General features: G+C 38.1%; 1 protein-coding gene across 8 annotated transcripts in view; it reads left to right on the top strand.

Moving 5' to 3' along the window:
- Window positions 1-15110, top strand: part of KLHL13 (kelch like family member 13) — a 196546-nt gene extending 181436 nt beyond the window's left edge. For all 8 annotated transcript variants that reach the window (XM_086388275.1, XM_086388281.1, XM_086388280.1 and 5 more), the window contains 3 exons: window positions 1123-1918; window positions 10943-11056; window positions 13518-15110. In XM_086388275.1, coding sequence (XP_086244401.1) covers window positions 1123-1918; window positions 10943-11056; window positions 13518-14005 — 1398 coding nt within the window. In that variant the 3' untranslated portion in view covers window positions 14006-15110. The remainder of the gene's footprint in view (window positions 1-1122; window positions 1919-10942; window positions 11057-13517) is intronic.
- The last annotated feature ends 2331 nt before the right edge of the window (window positions 15111-17441 follow it).

Consider the following 17441-nt stretch of genomic DNA (forward strand, 5'->3'; position numbering starts at 1 on the left):
AGTGAGCTTTATGTGACATTTGTGAACACACACCCTGACAAAATTAAGCAAAAAAATCCAGTGAGTCCTTTGCCTGTGACTTGTCTCTGTGTTTGTACATACACACACACACACACATACAATTACAAAGAGATTTGTATGGCAGGCTTGTTTTTGTGATTTATGCTTTACATATTTGCTGATTTGATTTTCCTAATTTTCACTTTTGACTAATTAGCCCTTAGAACATTGAAAAGACTTCCTGCCAAAGATGGGCCTCTCCATAGCTTCTCTCCTTTTCATGACTTCTGGTTTTGCTTTATTTTACTCTGTGCTGGGGAGATTTGAGGGGCTAACGGGGACTCCAGGCAGAGCTGGAGTATGATGAGAGTAAGAGGGTAGCTAAGGAAAACTGTGGTGCCAGCCATCAGCATACTTACTGGAAACTAAACTACATGAATAATTTGATACAAAAACACCCATTCCATTCCTCAAGAAAGTGATTTCCTTGATTCTATTTCTACATAAATAATATGGAAAATAAATTCACCCTAGGAATAATGGCCCTATTAAATTATCTTCACTATAAGCAATAACTTTTGAAGGAATCAAAATGAATGATAGTGATGAATGATGATGCCTGTTGACATGAAAGAAATATAGGGATCAGGTACTAGAGCTTTTCTGTTTGTGGATCTGCTAGCTGAGTTGCTTTTAAGAATCATGACTGAAAAGTGAATTGAGATGATTCATTATAGAATTGCTTTCTATTTTTGCAGAACTTCCATCTGGCCAGAACTTTCTTAGTATTTGCAGGGTAGTGGTGAGGACACATTTTTGAGGAAAGGAAATAATTATGTTGGCATAGTCAAGTTATACCATTGTTTCTTAGAGTAACTTTCCATCTACTGACTCTGAACAAGCATTTTCTTTTAGTCTCCTTTCTATTGGATTAGGTAAGGGTGGTTTGTGAATTCTCTTTAAATAGTTAATATACGGAGAAAAGAATCTTAATTTTCATCTATATGGACAGTAAAAAGCACATTTACTCTTATTCTAGAGCAGGTATTTATATATCCAGGTATGAGTGCCATGAAAGTAGTTGGGTTTTAATTATTATTCTTTTTTGGATTGGCTTAATAGGTCACTTTAGACAATTGTGTTGAAGTTGGGCGGATTGCCAATACCTACAATCTGACAGAAGTGGATAAATATGTTAACAGTTTCGTCTTGAAGAATTTTCCTGCGTTGCTGAGCACTGGGGAGTTCTTGAAACTCCCTTTTGAACGTCTTGCCTTCGTGCTTTCCAGTAATAGCCTTAAGCATTGCACTGAACTTGAGCTCTTTAAGGCTACCTGTCGCTGGCTACGCCTGGAAGAGCCTCGGATGGACTTTGCTGCAAAGTTAATGAAGAACATACGATTTCCACTGATGACACCGCAGGAGCTCATTAATTACGTGCAAACCGTGGATTTCATGAGAACTGACAATACGTGTGTGAATCTCCTTTTGGAAGCCAGCAATTATCAAATGATGCCATATATGCAGCCAGTGATGCAGTCAGACAGGACTGCCATTCGGTCTGACACCACTCATTTGGTTACACTAGGAGGAGTGCTGAGGCAGCAGCTGGTTGTCAGCAAGGAATTGCGCATGTATGATGAAAAGGCCCATGAGTGGAAGTCCTTAGCCCCCATGGATGCCCCAAGGTACCAGCATGGCATTGCCGTCATTGGAAATTTCCTCTACGTCGTTGGAGGACAGAGCAATTATGACACAAAAGGAAAAACGGCAGTTGATACAGTCTTCAGATTTGATCCACGATACAATAAGTGGATGCAAGTTGCATCTCTAAATGAAAAGCGCACCTTCTTCCACCTCAGTGCCCTCAAAGGATACCTGTATGCAGTTGGTGGACGAAATGCAGCTGGTGAACTGCGTAAGTGTGTGTATGTCTATTAAGCACAAAGACTAATTTCTTTACCCCCAGATTCTAGTCAGATCGTAAAATAAGCAGTTTTATAACATCAAAGACCAACAAATGTTGCCAGAATTTTATTTTAAACTGTTTTTCTTAGAAAATGTCAGAGACTATCTGAGCCTATATTGTTGGCCACACTACAAATATATCAATATGTGGCAGAATATTTTACTGGTGCAATATCCATGGTTTTCATCGTAAAGGTTTAACTGAAAAGCATATTCTGCTAATTTAAATTCTAATGGAATCTTGGACAGAACTTTGACATGTTTCCTCATTTTACATTTTTAAAAGCCCACAGAATATTTCAGTGAACAGGTTAAAACCCTTCCTTACAGAGCACTGACTTCTATAGTTGGTCCTTTTATGTAATCTGTTACCTATCCTAGGCCACACAGTAAGATGATTTTCTTTATCTACTAAATGTTTAAAGTTCAATGTTATCCAGATTTTATTTACCATGAGTATTATATATAACTATTAGTCTCAAAACTCATTCTCATGTAAACTGAGCTGGTAAACTTGATTATTTGACGGTCCCTTCTTGGTCTTCCTAATCTAAAATCAGTCACTGATCTTAGATCAATAACAGAGACCAATACTTTGGCTATGTAAATTAACACTAATTTTGTTATTTTAGATAAAATTGGAATAAGGTAGCTGTCCAAAAAGAAGTCAGGAAGATCTCATTTTATATCAGGTTTTACATATCTGTCATTAGCATCGTTTGGTCTTTTCTTCACCCATCTTCCTTTATTCTCTATTCTAAATAGAGTCCTTGGAGTTGACCAGTATTCTAGGCTCCATAAACCTGGGGAAGTTTGAGATATTGGCACTGGCTCTGGATAAATTCAGAGTAATTATCATAATCTTTTTCTTCAGTATTCTAAAAAGTAGAAGGTGATCTCAGTTCAGTTCAGTCACTCAGTTGTGTCCGACTCTTTGTGACCCCATGAAGCACAGCACTCCAGGCCTCCCTGTCCATCACCAACTCCCAGAGTTTACCCAAACTCATGTCCATTGAGTTGGTGATGCCATCCAAACATCTCATCCTCTGTGGTCTAGTGGATTTGAAAATAAGCTATTTGTTGGAGATAAAAAGATCTGCTCTCAGCTCTTATCCTTTTCAGCTTATCAAGCTCTTTCTTGTTAGTGACATGGTCTTAATGTTACTGATGTTTTCTACCCATGTTTTTTCTTTTTTTTTCCCTTGTCGTCACAATGATATTTCTTCTAAGGCCAGACTTCCCAGATTGTTGGACTAGCTTTCAGAATCATGAAGCAGACAGGTTTTCCAGTGTATTTTAATAATCAGACTTCTAAAAGCACTTGACACATGAATACCCTTCATGTAGAGCTGTCCTTTCCTCAGTTAACCCACACACATTATTTACATGTTATTATACTCTTTTAAATTTATGGTATCTTAAAATAAGCAGAAGAGGCAACTGCATTTTCATAAAGGGATGTATGATTATACTGTGGATACAAACCCTCATTATCAAAAGAGAACTATAATTCCATTGAGGCCAACTACTTAGTATTTCTTTTCCTTTGAAGAAATTATCTCCTAGAATCTAGAAGTGACTAAACTTTTGTAGAAAAGGATTGCTTCCCTTAAAATTAGCATACCCAGCAAATCCATTCTGTGTTACATATTGTTTTAATTGTTTTTGGCTGTGCCACACAGTATATAAAATCTTGGTTCCCTGACCAGGGATTAAATCCATGACTCCTGCATTGGGAATGCAGAGGCTTATCCTCTGGATGACCAGGGAAGTCCCTATGGTACATATTTTAAGTTAAAATATATGGGAAGTTTTTTTTAAAAAATCATGTGATTGACTTATTAAGTACACTTCAGTTGAGAGTCTTGATTCCAGGAGAATCTTCAGGCCCAAAAGAGCCATTACATAAAACTAAGGAGCAAGAAGCTTCATATTTTTTTTTCTGACTCACCCCACACCTTTGAGTTCCCCCTATTTTATACCCACGTAGAAGTAAGAAGTAGACAGACACATCTCGTCACATTCTGTATTGTTGAGGTGAGCAAACCCAGTGTAACCCGTCCAGAGAAACATTATCAGTGTGCTCTCCTGCTCCGTTGTTGTTGTTCAGTTGTTGTTCAGTCGTGTTCGACTCTTTGCAACCCCATGGACTGCAGCATGTCAGGCTTCCCTGTCTTTCATCATCTCCCAGAGCTTGCTCATGTCCATTGAGTCAGTGATGCCATCCAACCATCTCATCCTCTGCTGCCCCCTTCTCCTTTTGCCTTCAATCCTGCTCTGTAAATGGTTTTTAATGGAAACCCCCTCCCTCCACTCCACTCTAACATCTGTTGTAATAACTTAATATTCCCACCTTAACTGATTATGTTGACATATTCATATGTCAGTATAAATAGAGAAGGGGATAGGAATGGGTGTCAGGAAAAATGGATTGATAGGTAAATCATTTCACAGTTTAACCGGTTCATTAGTATCAGTACATCATTTATTCTTTATATACACAATAATCACTGCCTCTGTATAATGATGAAAAGAAGACAGTGGCAGCATCTACAAGACATTTTAGATCATTTAAGTGGATTTGCCCTTTTAAAATCTTTCCATGGAGTGTATGGACCCAAGCCCATAGTCCATCAAACAATAATAATAGTGTTTGTGTGTTAGAGCCTGATTTATTGCTAAAATATAATTCCTTAGAAATGCTACTTTCTTTTGACATTGGAAACAATGGGAAACTGGGGGAAGCTTAGAGTAGCTGTCACTTAAGAGAAAAAGGAGTCAGTTATTTCTGGTATCTTTCAAAATTGCATCATATAAGAAATCAATCTTTCATTGAAGTTTTCTGTGTTGAGGAGAAATATGACAGCTCAGGTATCTTTCACTGCAGTTTAATATTAATAAGTCGAAGTTCCAAATAATGAAGTAACATTTGTTAAATTTTTCCAAATAAATATACAATAAAAGTACTGAAATTTATCAGATACCTCCATATCCCTTAATAGATTTGCAGTTTCTTTATTAAGTGACATATTACTAACTGGCACTCTAGGATTCTAGAGACCATCCCCACTTTCTGAGAGCCCTCATTATGCAAATAATTTTCTTCAGGACTAATCTCTTTCCTAATCTCAAAGAACAGGTAAATTCTGAACTCCAGTGTAATCACCTGAGAATATCAGAGTCCCTGAGATACGTGAAACAGCCAACCTAACTGAATTTCTTAAATTAGAGAGGATCTCTAATTTACATACCAGGCCACCAGACTACTGAAGATGATTCTCTAGAATACACAGTACAGTGCCAGGAAGGAAATCTTCTTGATTTTCCAGGCTATAGGATCTCTGTCACAACTAATCGGCTCTGCCATTGTGTTGTGAAAGCAACTTTAGACAGTTTGTTTATAAACAAATGAGTGAGGTTGTGTTCCAATAAAGCTTTATATATGAACACAGAAATTTGAATCTCATATAATTTTCATATTACACAAAATATTTTTCTTTGATTTTTTTTTCCAGCTATTTAAAAATGTGAAAGCAATTTGTGTTTCTATCTTGTGGGACATACAAAAGCAGATGACATACTGGATTTGGCTTAAGGTTGTAGTTTGCCTGACCTTCCCTGTTCTAGATTTTCCCAATTACCTCATTACCATTCCCACTTGTCATAGACTGTGATGGACTCACTGCTCTGTGGCTCCAGCTCCTTGCTTGCTCATCTCTTGTTGCCTCCCCCGTCAATGTGGTTGATACTAACATCTTGTTGCTTTGTAAATATGGAAAATAGAAATAAGGATATGAATATATACTTGTTAATTACATGTATTCTATTTTAAAACAATATATTGATTTTACTAATGACAATAACAATCCTACCTGGAGAAAGCCAAAGGTTGACAATAAGGATTAAAAGATGGGAAAAGCTAAAGGAGATGGGTTATCTAGCTGGAAGAAGACAAATTTAGGGATCAGTTCAGTTTAGTCACTCAGTCGTGTCCGACTCTTTGTGATCCCATGGACTGTAGCACGCCAGGCCTCCCTGTCCATCACCAACTCCTGGAGTTTACTCAAGCTCATGTTTACTCAAACTCATGTTTACTTAAACTCAAGCCAGTGATGCCATCCAACCATTTCATCCTCTGTCGTCCCCTTTTCCTCCCGCCCAATCTTTCCCAGCATCAGGGTCTTTTCCAGTGAGTCAACTCTTCACATGTGGTGGCCAAAGTATTGGAGTTTCAGCTTCAGCATCAGTCCTTCCAATGAATATTCAGGACTGATTTCCTTTAGAATGGACTGGTTGGATTTCCTTGTTGTCCAAGGGACGCTCAAGAGTCTTCTCCAAAACCTCAGTTCAAAAGCATCAGTTCTTCAGGGCTCAGCTTTCTTTATAGTCCAACTCTCACATCCATACATGACGACTGGAAAAACCATAACCTTGAGTAGACAGACCTTTGTTGGCAAAGTAATGTCTCTGCTTTTTAATATGCTGTCTAGGTTGGTCATAACTTTCCGTCCAAGGAGTAAGCGTCTTTTAATTTCATAGCTGCAGTCACCATCTGCAGTGATTTTGGAGCCCATAAAAATAAAGCCAGCCACTGTTTCCACTGTCTCCCCATCTATTTCCCATGAAGTGATGGGATTGGATGCTGTGATCTTAGTTTTCTGAATGTTGAGCTTTAAGCCAACTTTTTCACTCTCCTCTTTCGCTTTCATCAAGAGGCTCTTTAGTTCTTCACTTCTGCAATAAAGGTGGTGTCATCTGCATATCCGAGGTTATTGATATTTCTCCCAGCAATCTTGATTCCAGTTTGTGCTTCATCCAGCCCAGCATTTCTCATGATGTACTCTGCATATAAGTTAAATAAGCAGGGTGACAATATACAGCCTTGACGTACTCCTTTCCCAATTTGGAACCAGTCTGTTGTTCCATGTCCAGTTCTAACTGGTGCTTCTTGACCTGCGTACAGATTTCTCAAGAGGCAGGTCAGGTGGTCTGGTATTCCCATCTCTTTCAGAATTTTCCACAGTTTGTTCTGGTCCACACAATCAAAGGCTTTGGAATAGTTAATAAAGCAGAAGTAGATGTTTTTCTGGAACTCTCTTGCTTTTTTGATCCAACGGATGTTGGCAATTTGATCTCTGTTTCCTCTGCCTTTTCTAAATCCAGCTTGAACATCTGAAAGTTCTCGCTTAACGTACTGTTGAAGCCTGGCTTGGAGAATTTTGAGCATTACTTAGCTAGCGTGTGAGATGAGTGCAGTTGTGCAGTAGTTTGAGCATTCTTTGGCATTGCCTTTCTTAGGGGTTCCAATGAAAACTGACCTTTTCCAGTCCTGTGGCCACTGCTGAGTTTTCCAGATTTGCTGGCATAAAGTCCAGATTGCTGGACTTTCACAGCATCATCTTTTAGGACTTGAAATAGCTCAACTGGAATTTCATCACCTCCATTAGCTTTGTTCTTAGTGATGCTTCCTAAGGCCCACTTGACTTCACATTCCAGGATGTCTGGGTCTAGGTGAGTGATCACACCATTGTGATTATCTGAGTCATGAAGACCTTTTTTGTACAGTTCTTCTGTGTATTCTTGCCACCTCTTCCTAATATCTTCTGCTTCTGTTGCTGCTGCTACTAAGTTGCTTCAGTTGTGTCTGACTCTGTGCGACCCCAGAGATGGCAGCCCACCAGGCTCCCCCATCCCTGGGATTCTCCAGGCAAGAACACTGGAGTGGGTTGCCATTTCCTTCTCCAATGCATGAAAGTGAAAAGTGAAAGTGAAGTCGTTCAGTCATGTCTGACTCTAACGACCCCATGGATTGCAGCCTACCAGGCTCCTCCATCCATGGGATTTTCTAGGCAAAAGTACTGGAGTGGGGTGCCATTGCCTTCTCCACTGCTTCTGTTAGGTCTATACTATTTCTGTCCTTTATTGTGCCTATCTTTGCATGAAAAGTTCCCTTGGTAACTCTAATTTTCTTGAGGAGATCTCTTGTCTTTCCCATTCTATTGTTTCGCTCTATTTCTTTGCACTGATCACTGAGGAAGGCTTTCTTATCTCTCTATTGTTTGAAACTCTGCATTCAGATGGGTATATCTTTCCTTTTCTCCTTTAAGTTTTGCTTCTCTTCTTTTCATAGCTATTTATAAGGCCTCCTCAGACAACCATTTTGCCTTTGCATTTATTTTTCTTGGGGATGGTCTTGATCACCGCCTCCTGTACAATGTCACAAACCTCCATCCATAGTTCTTCAGGCATTCTGTTTATCAGATCTAATCCCTTGAATCTGTTGGTCACTTCCACTGTATAATCGTAACAGATTTGATTTAGGTCATACCTGAATGCTCTAGTGGTTTTCCCTACTGTCTTCAATTTAAGTCTGAACAAAGGAGAAGCCCCAGCAAGACAGTAGGAGGGGCAAAATTGCATTTAGAATCAAACCCCATACCTGCCAGAGGTGCTCAGAGGGCTCAAACATACCTTGTACGCATCAGGGCCCAGAGACCCCACAGAAACTAAGGCAATTTAGGGATGATGAACTATTATATACTTGTTGTGTTATTGGTGCTTAATAACCATCTTACCCTTAAAGGGCTCCTATATAAGAAAGTATAGATGGATTCTTATAACCCCCATTACCCAAAAAAAAATGCAGTTAACTCACTGATAGAAGAATAGCATTATCTTTCTACGTAGGAAGATTTTAATAATCATGAAGAGTGAATAGCTATTCAACTTCTAGCTCTCCTTTAAAAAATAAGAGCAAACTAATGGAAACTACTTCAAAATAGATTGAATTAGACATTAGAAAAGACTGTAACAGTCTAGAAATTTCAAAGTTCAAGAGAGAATTCATTAAGAAAAGCATGAAACTATAATAAAACCTATCCTTTGACATCAAATAGATGGAAAAGATGATGTCCAGAAGTCATTAAAACCCTTTTACTGAAAGGATGTGTGATTGGACTATATTCCTTTATCAAATAAAACCCTACTATTAACTACTTTGCTGATGCCAGTCAATGTATTAGATCCACTATAAGTGTAAAGAGGGTGCTACTGATATACATTCAGTAGGATTTTGTTTGTCAGTTAGGTGAAAGCCATGCTGACGGCAAATGGAACTGAACACTCAAGAAGACATCCAGTGATTGAAAATAATCACAAACAGTATTAGAGCAGTTTTAGCTTGTCATTCATTGTGGCAGTAGTCCTTATTTTGGGGAAAGATTTTGTAGAATGTTGCTACCTGATGAAAAGATTTAGAAAAAATAGAGTTGGTAAGGTTCCAAGCCCAAAGCAATGAACAAAACTAACAAGAGATTAAAAAAAAAAATAGTAAAAACCTTTGAAATAAGACTGAAAATTCAAAACTAAAGTAGAAAAGGAAATCAGTAATGGGATATAAGAAGTGGTATAATATAGGTTTTGTTAGAGGAGAAGTAAATAGTTTGTTTAGTGAATTTGATGAAATTATTGAAAAGAGAAAATTAATCTCTTCAATCTGTCTCTAGTTTTGCCTGTTCTCACAGTAGTATTATTTTTTAAATAGGAAAACTTGTTCAAAAGATGACTTATCAATTAGGGTTGCATTTTGCTGCATGGCATCCCACTCCAGTACTCCTTCCTGGAAAATCCATGGATGGAGAAGCCTGGTAGGCTGCAGTCCATGGGGTCGCTAAGAGTCGGACACGACTGAGCGACTTCATTTTCACTTTTCACTTTCATACATTGGAGAAGGAAATGGCAACCCACTCCAGTGTTCTTGCCTGGAGAATCCCAGGGATGGGGGAGCCTGGTGGACTGCCGTCTGTGGGGTCGCACAGAGTCGGACACAACTGAAGTGACTTAGCAGCAGCAGCAGCAGCAGCAGCAGCCAAGTTTTATTCCAGTGACTTGATCAAATAGCCCCACTCTGTATCCTCCTACTTGCATTCCATTGCCTACAAATATGTCATGCCATCAATTCCAGCTTCACAGGACCTGCAGGAACCTGCAGATTTGAATTTTATTTTGAGTTTGGCACAGTGCTTTCCTGAGCAGTGTTGTGATTCTCTTAGTAAGAAAAAAGCAGGGTTAGTGGAGACAAGCAGTTGGATTAACAAGTGGCAGCATCTGCAATAAAAAGTATAAACTTTTCAAGTCAATCCTAATTTTGTGCTGTTGATCAGAGACCTCCTAACATCCCTATTCTGCCTTTTAAAAAAGATTACATTTTTTATCTGTCTAGACTGTCATTGGTTCTAGTCTTAATGTTATAACAGATTGATAGTTAAATAAGTTGAGGTCACTTCTCAAATACTCTGTGTTAAGGATGAAAATTTATTGCTGAGAGGAAGTACCCCTAATAAAAATTTTATTATGCTGCCAGTCATCTTCAAGTTAGAGCAGTACTGGCTGCAGTGGTAAACTATTGGCTTTAATGTATAAATACTGAAAAATTATTGTCTGTGTCAATTTTGTAGTCTTGGTATGAAATAAACAATAGGCATCAAAACATACACCAGGCAGTGTGCATAATTTCATTATCAACTTAAACTTTTGCTTCGTATCTGTTAACCTTTGTTTCCTATATGGTGTATCATATAGAATCAAAGTGTTTTTCTTCCTTGTAATTTTTTCATCTTTTCTTCCCACATATTTAGAGCAAAGAAATGGGAGAAGTATCAAATTATAAAGATGTAACAAGATCCTAGAAGAAAAGAAAGTCTAGTGATTTCTGCAGTGACAGAAGTGTGTTATATTATTACATTAAATAGTCTGATATAACATGTCTCAATATATTAACAATTCATATTAATTGCAAAATCTCAATAATTAATATCTGACCCCCAAGAATATCTCATACCTAAATAGAAATATTTCAGTTATGAGGATATTATTATTGTTCCACCTAAGGGAAAAATAATTTATTGCTAAATTTGAAATTATAAATCATATTTTAAAATCCATTCATTCTTCTTTTTTATTTTTTAAACAACAGCTACAGTAGAATGTTACAATCCGAGAACAAATGAATGGACCTATGTTGCCAAAATGAGTGAGCCCCACTATGGCCATGCTGGAACTGTGTATGGAGGCGTAATGTATATATCAGGTAAATAATTGCAAATGCAATTCATATAATACATAGATTTTTACTATGTTGCCATCTTTCCATATAGTGTTAATAATCCAGAAATGGATAATCAAAATATAATTGTAGGTTTTAGAATGTATTTTTGTGTACATTTGTATGTAGTGGAAAATCCCATGGGCGGAGGAGCCTGGTAGGCTGCAGTCCATGGCATTGCTAAGAGTTGGACACGACTGAGCAACTTCACTTTCACACATTGGAGAAGGAAGTGGCAACCCACTCCAGTGTTCTTGCCTGAAGAATCCCAGGGATGGGGGAGCCTGGTGGGCTGCTGTCTATGGGGTCGCACAGAGTCGGACACGACTGAAGTGACTTAGCAGCAGCAGCCTTTGGTATTATAAAATTTTATAAGACTAGCAGCCAGCCAATCCTACTGTAATACTTAGAAGAAATTGGTAAGTTTTCAGCTTCTCCAACGTGCCTTTCAGCCCCCTTAGTCCATAGTCTAATACTCTAATAACCACCATTCATAGTCTCTATAACAAGCATTAATTCATTTCTGTTTAGAATTCGGCTAAACTCCATGAGGAAATATATCATTATATAACATGTGAGCTCTACTGTGCACAAAACTTGCTTCCAATATACATATAATGCATAATAATATTCATTTTCTCATTTGTGCTAGTCACTCAGTCGTCTGATTCTTTGTGACCCCATGGACTGTAGCCCACCAGGCTCCTCTGTCCATGGAATTCTCCAGGCAAAAATACTGGAGTGGGTTGCCATTTCCTTCTCCAGGGGATCTTCCCAACCCAGGAATTGAACCCAGGTCTCCCGCATTGCAGGCAAACTCTTTACTGACCTAGCCACGAGGGAAGACCTAATTTAGTGCAACCCATAACATGTTTCTCTTGTCCTGAGTATTATATTGGGTTCTACTGTGGTGTCATTGCATAAATAATTCTGTGTTGATTACCTGTATTTCGGCCACATTCTCATATATTTTTCTAATAAAAAATTCTGAAAAGACTACAGTTGGCTCAGTGTTACAGTAACACAAACTGTTAGTATTCAAATCATCCTTATGTAGAATGTAGAAATGAGTCCTATTTTAATGTTATGTTCACTTCCAGTATTTGGATTTGACTCTGATAGGTTCTTGCCATTTGGCCCTGACAGAGTCTACCTCTGACAATTTTCCCTCTTTTGAAGGTCGGCCAGTGCCAAGCCAGCAGCTACATTATTAGAGAACAAAGGCATTAAGGTGATGTTTGTGGTCTGAGTCTCTGAACGCTGCCTTAATGAAATCTGTAATCAAGAAGGATCAGTGAAAGGCCTTTAGTGTGTGATTGGCAGGTTTCTGGTGTGAAATTTATGAGCAAACTATGGGACGTCTTATATTGAAAGAGCTTTCCAGGAAATGATATGTTCCACTAATCAATGATTTACACCATCTACCTATTTTATGTGTGTGGCTGCTATGCTATTATAATGAGAGCTGCAATTTCTCTGGTGGGAAAAAATGACATTCGAATTGTTCTAGTGGTGATTTGGCATAACTAGCATATATTACACAAATGACCTTCCCAGTCAAGAGTAGGCTGGAAACCACAGCTGATTTTCAAACCAAACAGCACTGTTTTGTTTGCTGGGAACTCAGTGAAGTACAGAAGAAAATATAGAAAAGAAGAAAAAAACCAACAACCTAGTGATGGCCATCTGGCCCCCAGATAGTAGAGCTTTGAATGATGTGGCTGAAGCTTAGTTTAGTTTTCTCCCTAATCTGCAAACACATAGTTTGATATTTTCATTGTACAGACTGATTGAAATATGATCTAAAAATATGTTTTATAGATGTTATGGACTCAATAGATCAGCAACAAATCACTGTACATACAAAATTCCAGGTATATTCAGCATTCTAATTCTTTAAATTTTTAAGAGAGGACAGGTCTACAAAAACAGTTCTGAATATTCATGTAAGCCTGTATAGTTGCATAACACTTTTGACTTTTCCAAAGCATTGTTATTTATTTCAATTCATAGTCAAAATCCTAACTCGAGAACTAGAGTGGCCATTCTTAATTGACAAATGAGGAAGGGAACACCTAGCATTTAAAGAGCAGCAGGAGTGAATGATGCTTTGTAGATGGGATTTACTGTAAACTCAACTTGAAAAGTAGCCAAAATATATTTTCATTCTGTAAAGCCTCTTAAATCCCTTGGGTCTCTGAGAAAGTCATTACAATAATATAAGCTACACTTTTGTTCTTTAAGGAGAGGAAAATATTATTTTCTTTATTTTTAATCCAAAGAAAGTTGTTATAGCAGGCAGACATGTATAAGAACACACTTGATAAACTCTAAAATGTCATAATATGTGGCTAGAAGTTAATTATCTGTGACAGAGAGCCTTCTATTAACTTTTGCATTTTCATATTAATCTGTTTACCTCCCACAAATAATTTTCATTCTTTAGGAGGAATTACTCATGACACTTTCCAAAAGGAGCTCATGTGCTTTGACCCTGATACTGACAAATGGATCCAGAAGGCGCCAATGACCACTGTCAGAGGTCTGCATTGCATGTGCACTGTGGGAGAAAGGCTCTACGTCATCGGCGGCAATCACTTCAGAGGAACCAGTGATTATGACGACGTCCTAAGCTGTGAATACTACTCACCGATCCTTGACCAGTGGACCCCAATTGCTGCTATGTTAAGAGGGCAGAGTGATGTTGGGGTCGCTGTCTTTGAAAATAAAATCTACGTGGTTGGTGGGTATTCGTGGAATAATCGTTGTATGGTAGAGATCGTGCAGAAATATGATCCAGATAAAGATGAATGGCATAAGGTATTTGATCTCCCAGAATCCCTGGGTGGCATCCGAGCTTGCACACTCACGGTTTTTCCACCTGAAGAAACCACACCATCACCTTCTAGAGAGTCCCCTCTTTCTGCACCATAAGATCGTCCCTGCAACTAAGATGCTGTAGTCCTATCTTTGCAGTGTGTCATGAATCCTCTTCTTTTGCCCCCTCCCCTTAAGTAGTGTATGTTAGGATTATCCTCCAGTAATTGATACAAATATTGGAAAAAAAGACATTGATGTTCTTTGTGCTGTTTGTTTGGCTTCGAGTGTTTATAAAGTGGTAACAAACCATTCTGGAAATATATCCCATAGAAGCTGATATTTAACATACAAGAAAAAAAAAAGTATTGTCTATAAGATGTTTCTTCAGTACTTTTTGATGCTGTGTACTGGGTGTAAGGTGTTTGTCATCTTACATTAGAAAAGCCCAAAAAACCAAGTTAAAAGGTGGATTATAGTAAGTGTGCAACTGTGCTAACTAGGCTTCAAAGTAAAAAGTTTTCCTTTCATCTTTGACTGTGAGATGTTAAAGGGAGACAGCTAGTTCCAACAGGAGACACCAGACAAAAGGTTGCCAACTCGCATGAGCTACCTGCCTCTTTCCATAAAGTATTTTTGACATATCTGTCAGCCCTCCTGTCTGTGGGGGTGCATTGAAAACACATCCAATTTCTTAGATGCACAGGAGAAATAATCATTGAAATTCACCAATCTTAATTTTAAAAAAACAGCATGACCCCTCAACTTGTAAACAAGGGTTTGGGGGTTTTTAAGTGTGTAAAAATACATGCACACATATATGTCAAAAAGGAAATTTAAAAAAATTGACTAGAATGTCAAATTAATGCAAAAAAATAAATACTTTTAAATTTCTTCCAAAAAGCAGCTTCAGTTAAAATGGGAATTCAGTATGCACATACTGAATGCACATATGTAGAATCATACTGAATTTAGGTGGACAAGGGCTAGAAATTTTGAGCAACTAAATTTGTCATTTGACCAGATTTTTCCCTCCAAAACTGTATTCTACACCTTCTCCTTTGCTGTTGCGATAACTTACATATTATATGTATTCTGTATACTCAGTTCATAAGATTATTTAGCACACAATATAGCAGCTTCATCTGGTGAGCTGCTTTTGCTCAGTGAATTCAATTTCCATGTTCTATCTTTTTTGTTCAATAAAAAACATTTGATGTCATTTTGGTGTGAGATATTCTATTATTGTCTGATTTGACTTCCTTTTATTAAATATCTTTTTTTTTTTTTTAGTGTGCCAAGATCTAAATGATCAGAACTTAAGAGTACTGAACAGCTTGGATTACTGAATACTATTATCTTTCATTCAAGGAAGAAAGAATTTGACCAGGTCCAGCTTCATTGGTGAAAACTCCTTGTTGGTTGTTTTTGAGGAGTCATTGGGTTAACCAAAAAGTTCATTCAGTTTTTTCATATCCATCTTACAGAAGTCTTTGGCCAACGCAAAATAGTCTGCAATGCGGGAGACCTGGGTTCGATTCCTGGGTTGAGAAGATCCCCTGGAGAAGGGCAAAGCTATTCACTCCAGTATTCTAGCCTGGAGAATTCCATGGACTGTGTAGTCCATGGGGTCGCAAAGAGTCAGACATGACTGAGCAACTTTCACTTAAAATAGTTTGTAGAAGATGCTCATTGGCCTCTCTCCATCCCCACAGGGTAATATGTCTAAACCACAAGAGCAATGGAATTTCTGAAGTCAGTTTCCCTGCTCTTTGAGAAGATCCATCTTGTCTAACAAGAAGAGATCATGTAAAATAACCTAAGAGATTTGTTCTCAACCAAGGATTATAAAGAAAAAGATTTTGTAGGTTATTGTCTGATCATTATGTTAGGGCCGTGTGTATGATTTTTCCTACTTCATCTGCAAATGACCAGGTTAAATGACCAGGTTAAAATTTTGAGCTATTTCAGACCAACGAGTATCACCAAAGTTCTTAACCAGTGGGTAATTGGCAGTACCCTGTCACTACCTTTGTCTTGAGTTAATTATAACAAAGAAAACCATTTTCCCATCAGTGGTACTTTTGAATGTTAGGAGAGGCCTAGTTTGAATTTGAAAGACCCTCTTTGGCAGGATTATTCTTTTTTCTAATTAGTTTTCATTAGGGTATAGTTGCTTCATAATGTGTTAGTTTTTACTGTATAGCAAAGTGAATCAGCTATATGTATACATGTATCTCCTGTTTCTTGGACTGCCTTTGCATTCAGGCCACCACAGTGCATTAAGTAGAATTCCCTGTGCTATACAATAGGTCTCGTCAGTTATCTATTTTATACATAGTATCAATAGTGTATGTGTTAATCTCAATCTCCAAATTCCTCCAACCCTACCCCTTTCCCCCGTTGTATCCATACATTTGTTCTCTACCTCTATGTCTCTATTTCTTAAGTCACAGTAACTGGTCACATATTTTCAGTTCTCTGTTTATAGGCAGAATGGATTCAACCATTTGCACAGAGTTAACAACTGCCCAAATGTGGGAGCATGTACAAGACAGACTGAGGTCCCACCAGAGTCCAGTGTGAGTATTCCTGGTCAGGCAACTCTCCTCTAAGGGTCCTCGGAATCCTCTCCATTCAGTCAGCAGAAGAAAAATGGAGCATTGAAGGCAAGAGGGGTGTTGGGTTGAAAGAGGCTTACATCACGTTTACCCAAATTCTGCTGGTCAGAAATCAGTCCTGTGTCCACACAGAAGCCCAAAGGGGACTGGAAAATATCAGACAGCCACATGCCCAGAAAGAAGAGGAAATAGGGTCTGTGATTTGCTCCCAGTTTGCCATGGGGAATAACAAAGCACACAGATTCTGTTTGACAGCTTACCTTTTCTGCATCCATGCCATATGTTATTTAGAACAACAATGCGCGTCACAGAAGTGCTGTTATTAAACAATTCCAACAGCTAGTAAACTACTACACATTTTCCTTTATTGCAAATTAACCATTTTTCTGTATAAAAAATATATGCCAGTCATTGGTTGACTTTACAAACATTTCTCACATTTGCCTTTCTTAGATTCTTGTTTTACTTGAAAAAGGAGTTATTGAGTTATAATGTAGTAAATGTTTAATGTTATGTTAATATAATGTATTAAATGTTTAATGTATTAAATCTCAAAAGGGTTGTCATTTCCCTTCCTGGTCAAGGCTGGTAGAGTGCGGAAGATGAATGAAAAAAGGTACTTTGCTTATTTCAAGAATTTTTTTTTATTTTTATCTCATAATCAAGTTTTGTCCTGAAAAGAAAGATGATGACCCGAACCTGTTTCCTCTCTCATGTTACTTTAGGGACTTAAAAATATATACGTATGTATTGTCTCTTCAGAAGTTGCTAAAATAACTCCCTTTCATGAGCCCCTGAGCCAGTGGCCCACAAGGCAATTAAGTGGTATTTTATTAGTCTGTGACCTTTTTTTCCATTTCAAGCGCCTTTGTGTATTCCCCTGCTCCCCACCACCCCACACCCCCGCCCAAGAATGGTAAGCAGACTTCCTT

Source organism: Bos grunniens, chromosome X (genome assembly GCF_055505025.1).
Source record: "Bos grunniens cultivar Pamir isolate PY7600 chromosome X, Bosgru_T2T1.0, whole genome shotgun sequence".
Classification (NCBI taxonomy): Eukaryota; Metazoa; Chordata; class Mammalia; order Artiodactyla; family Bovidae; genus Bos; species Bos grunniens.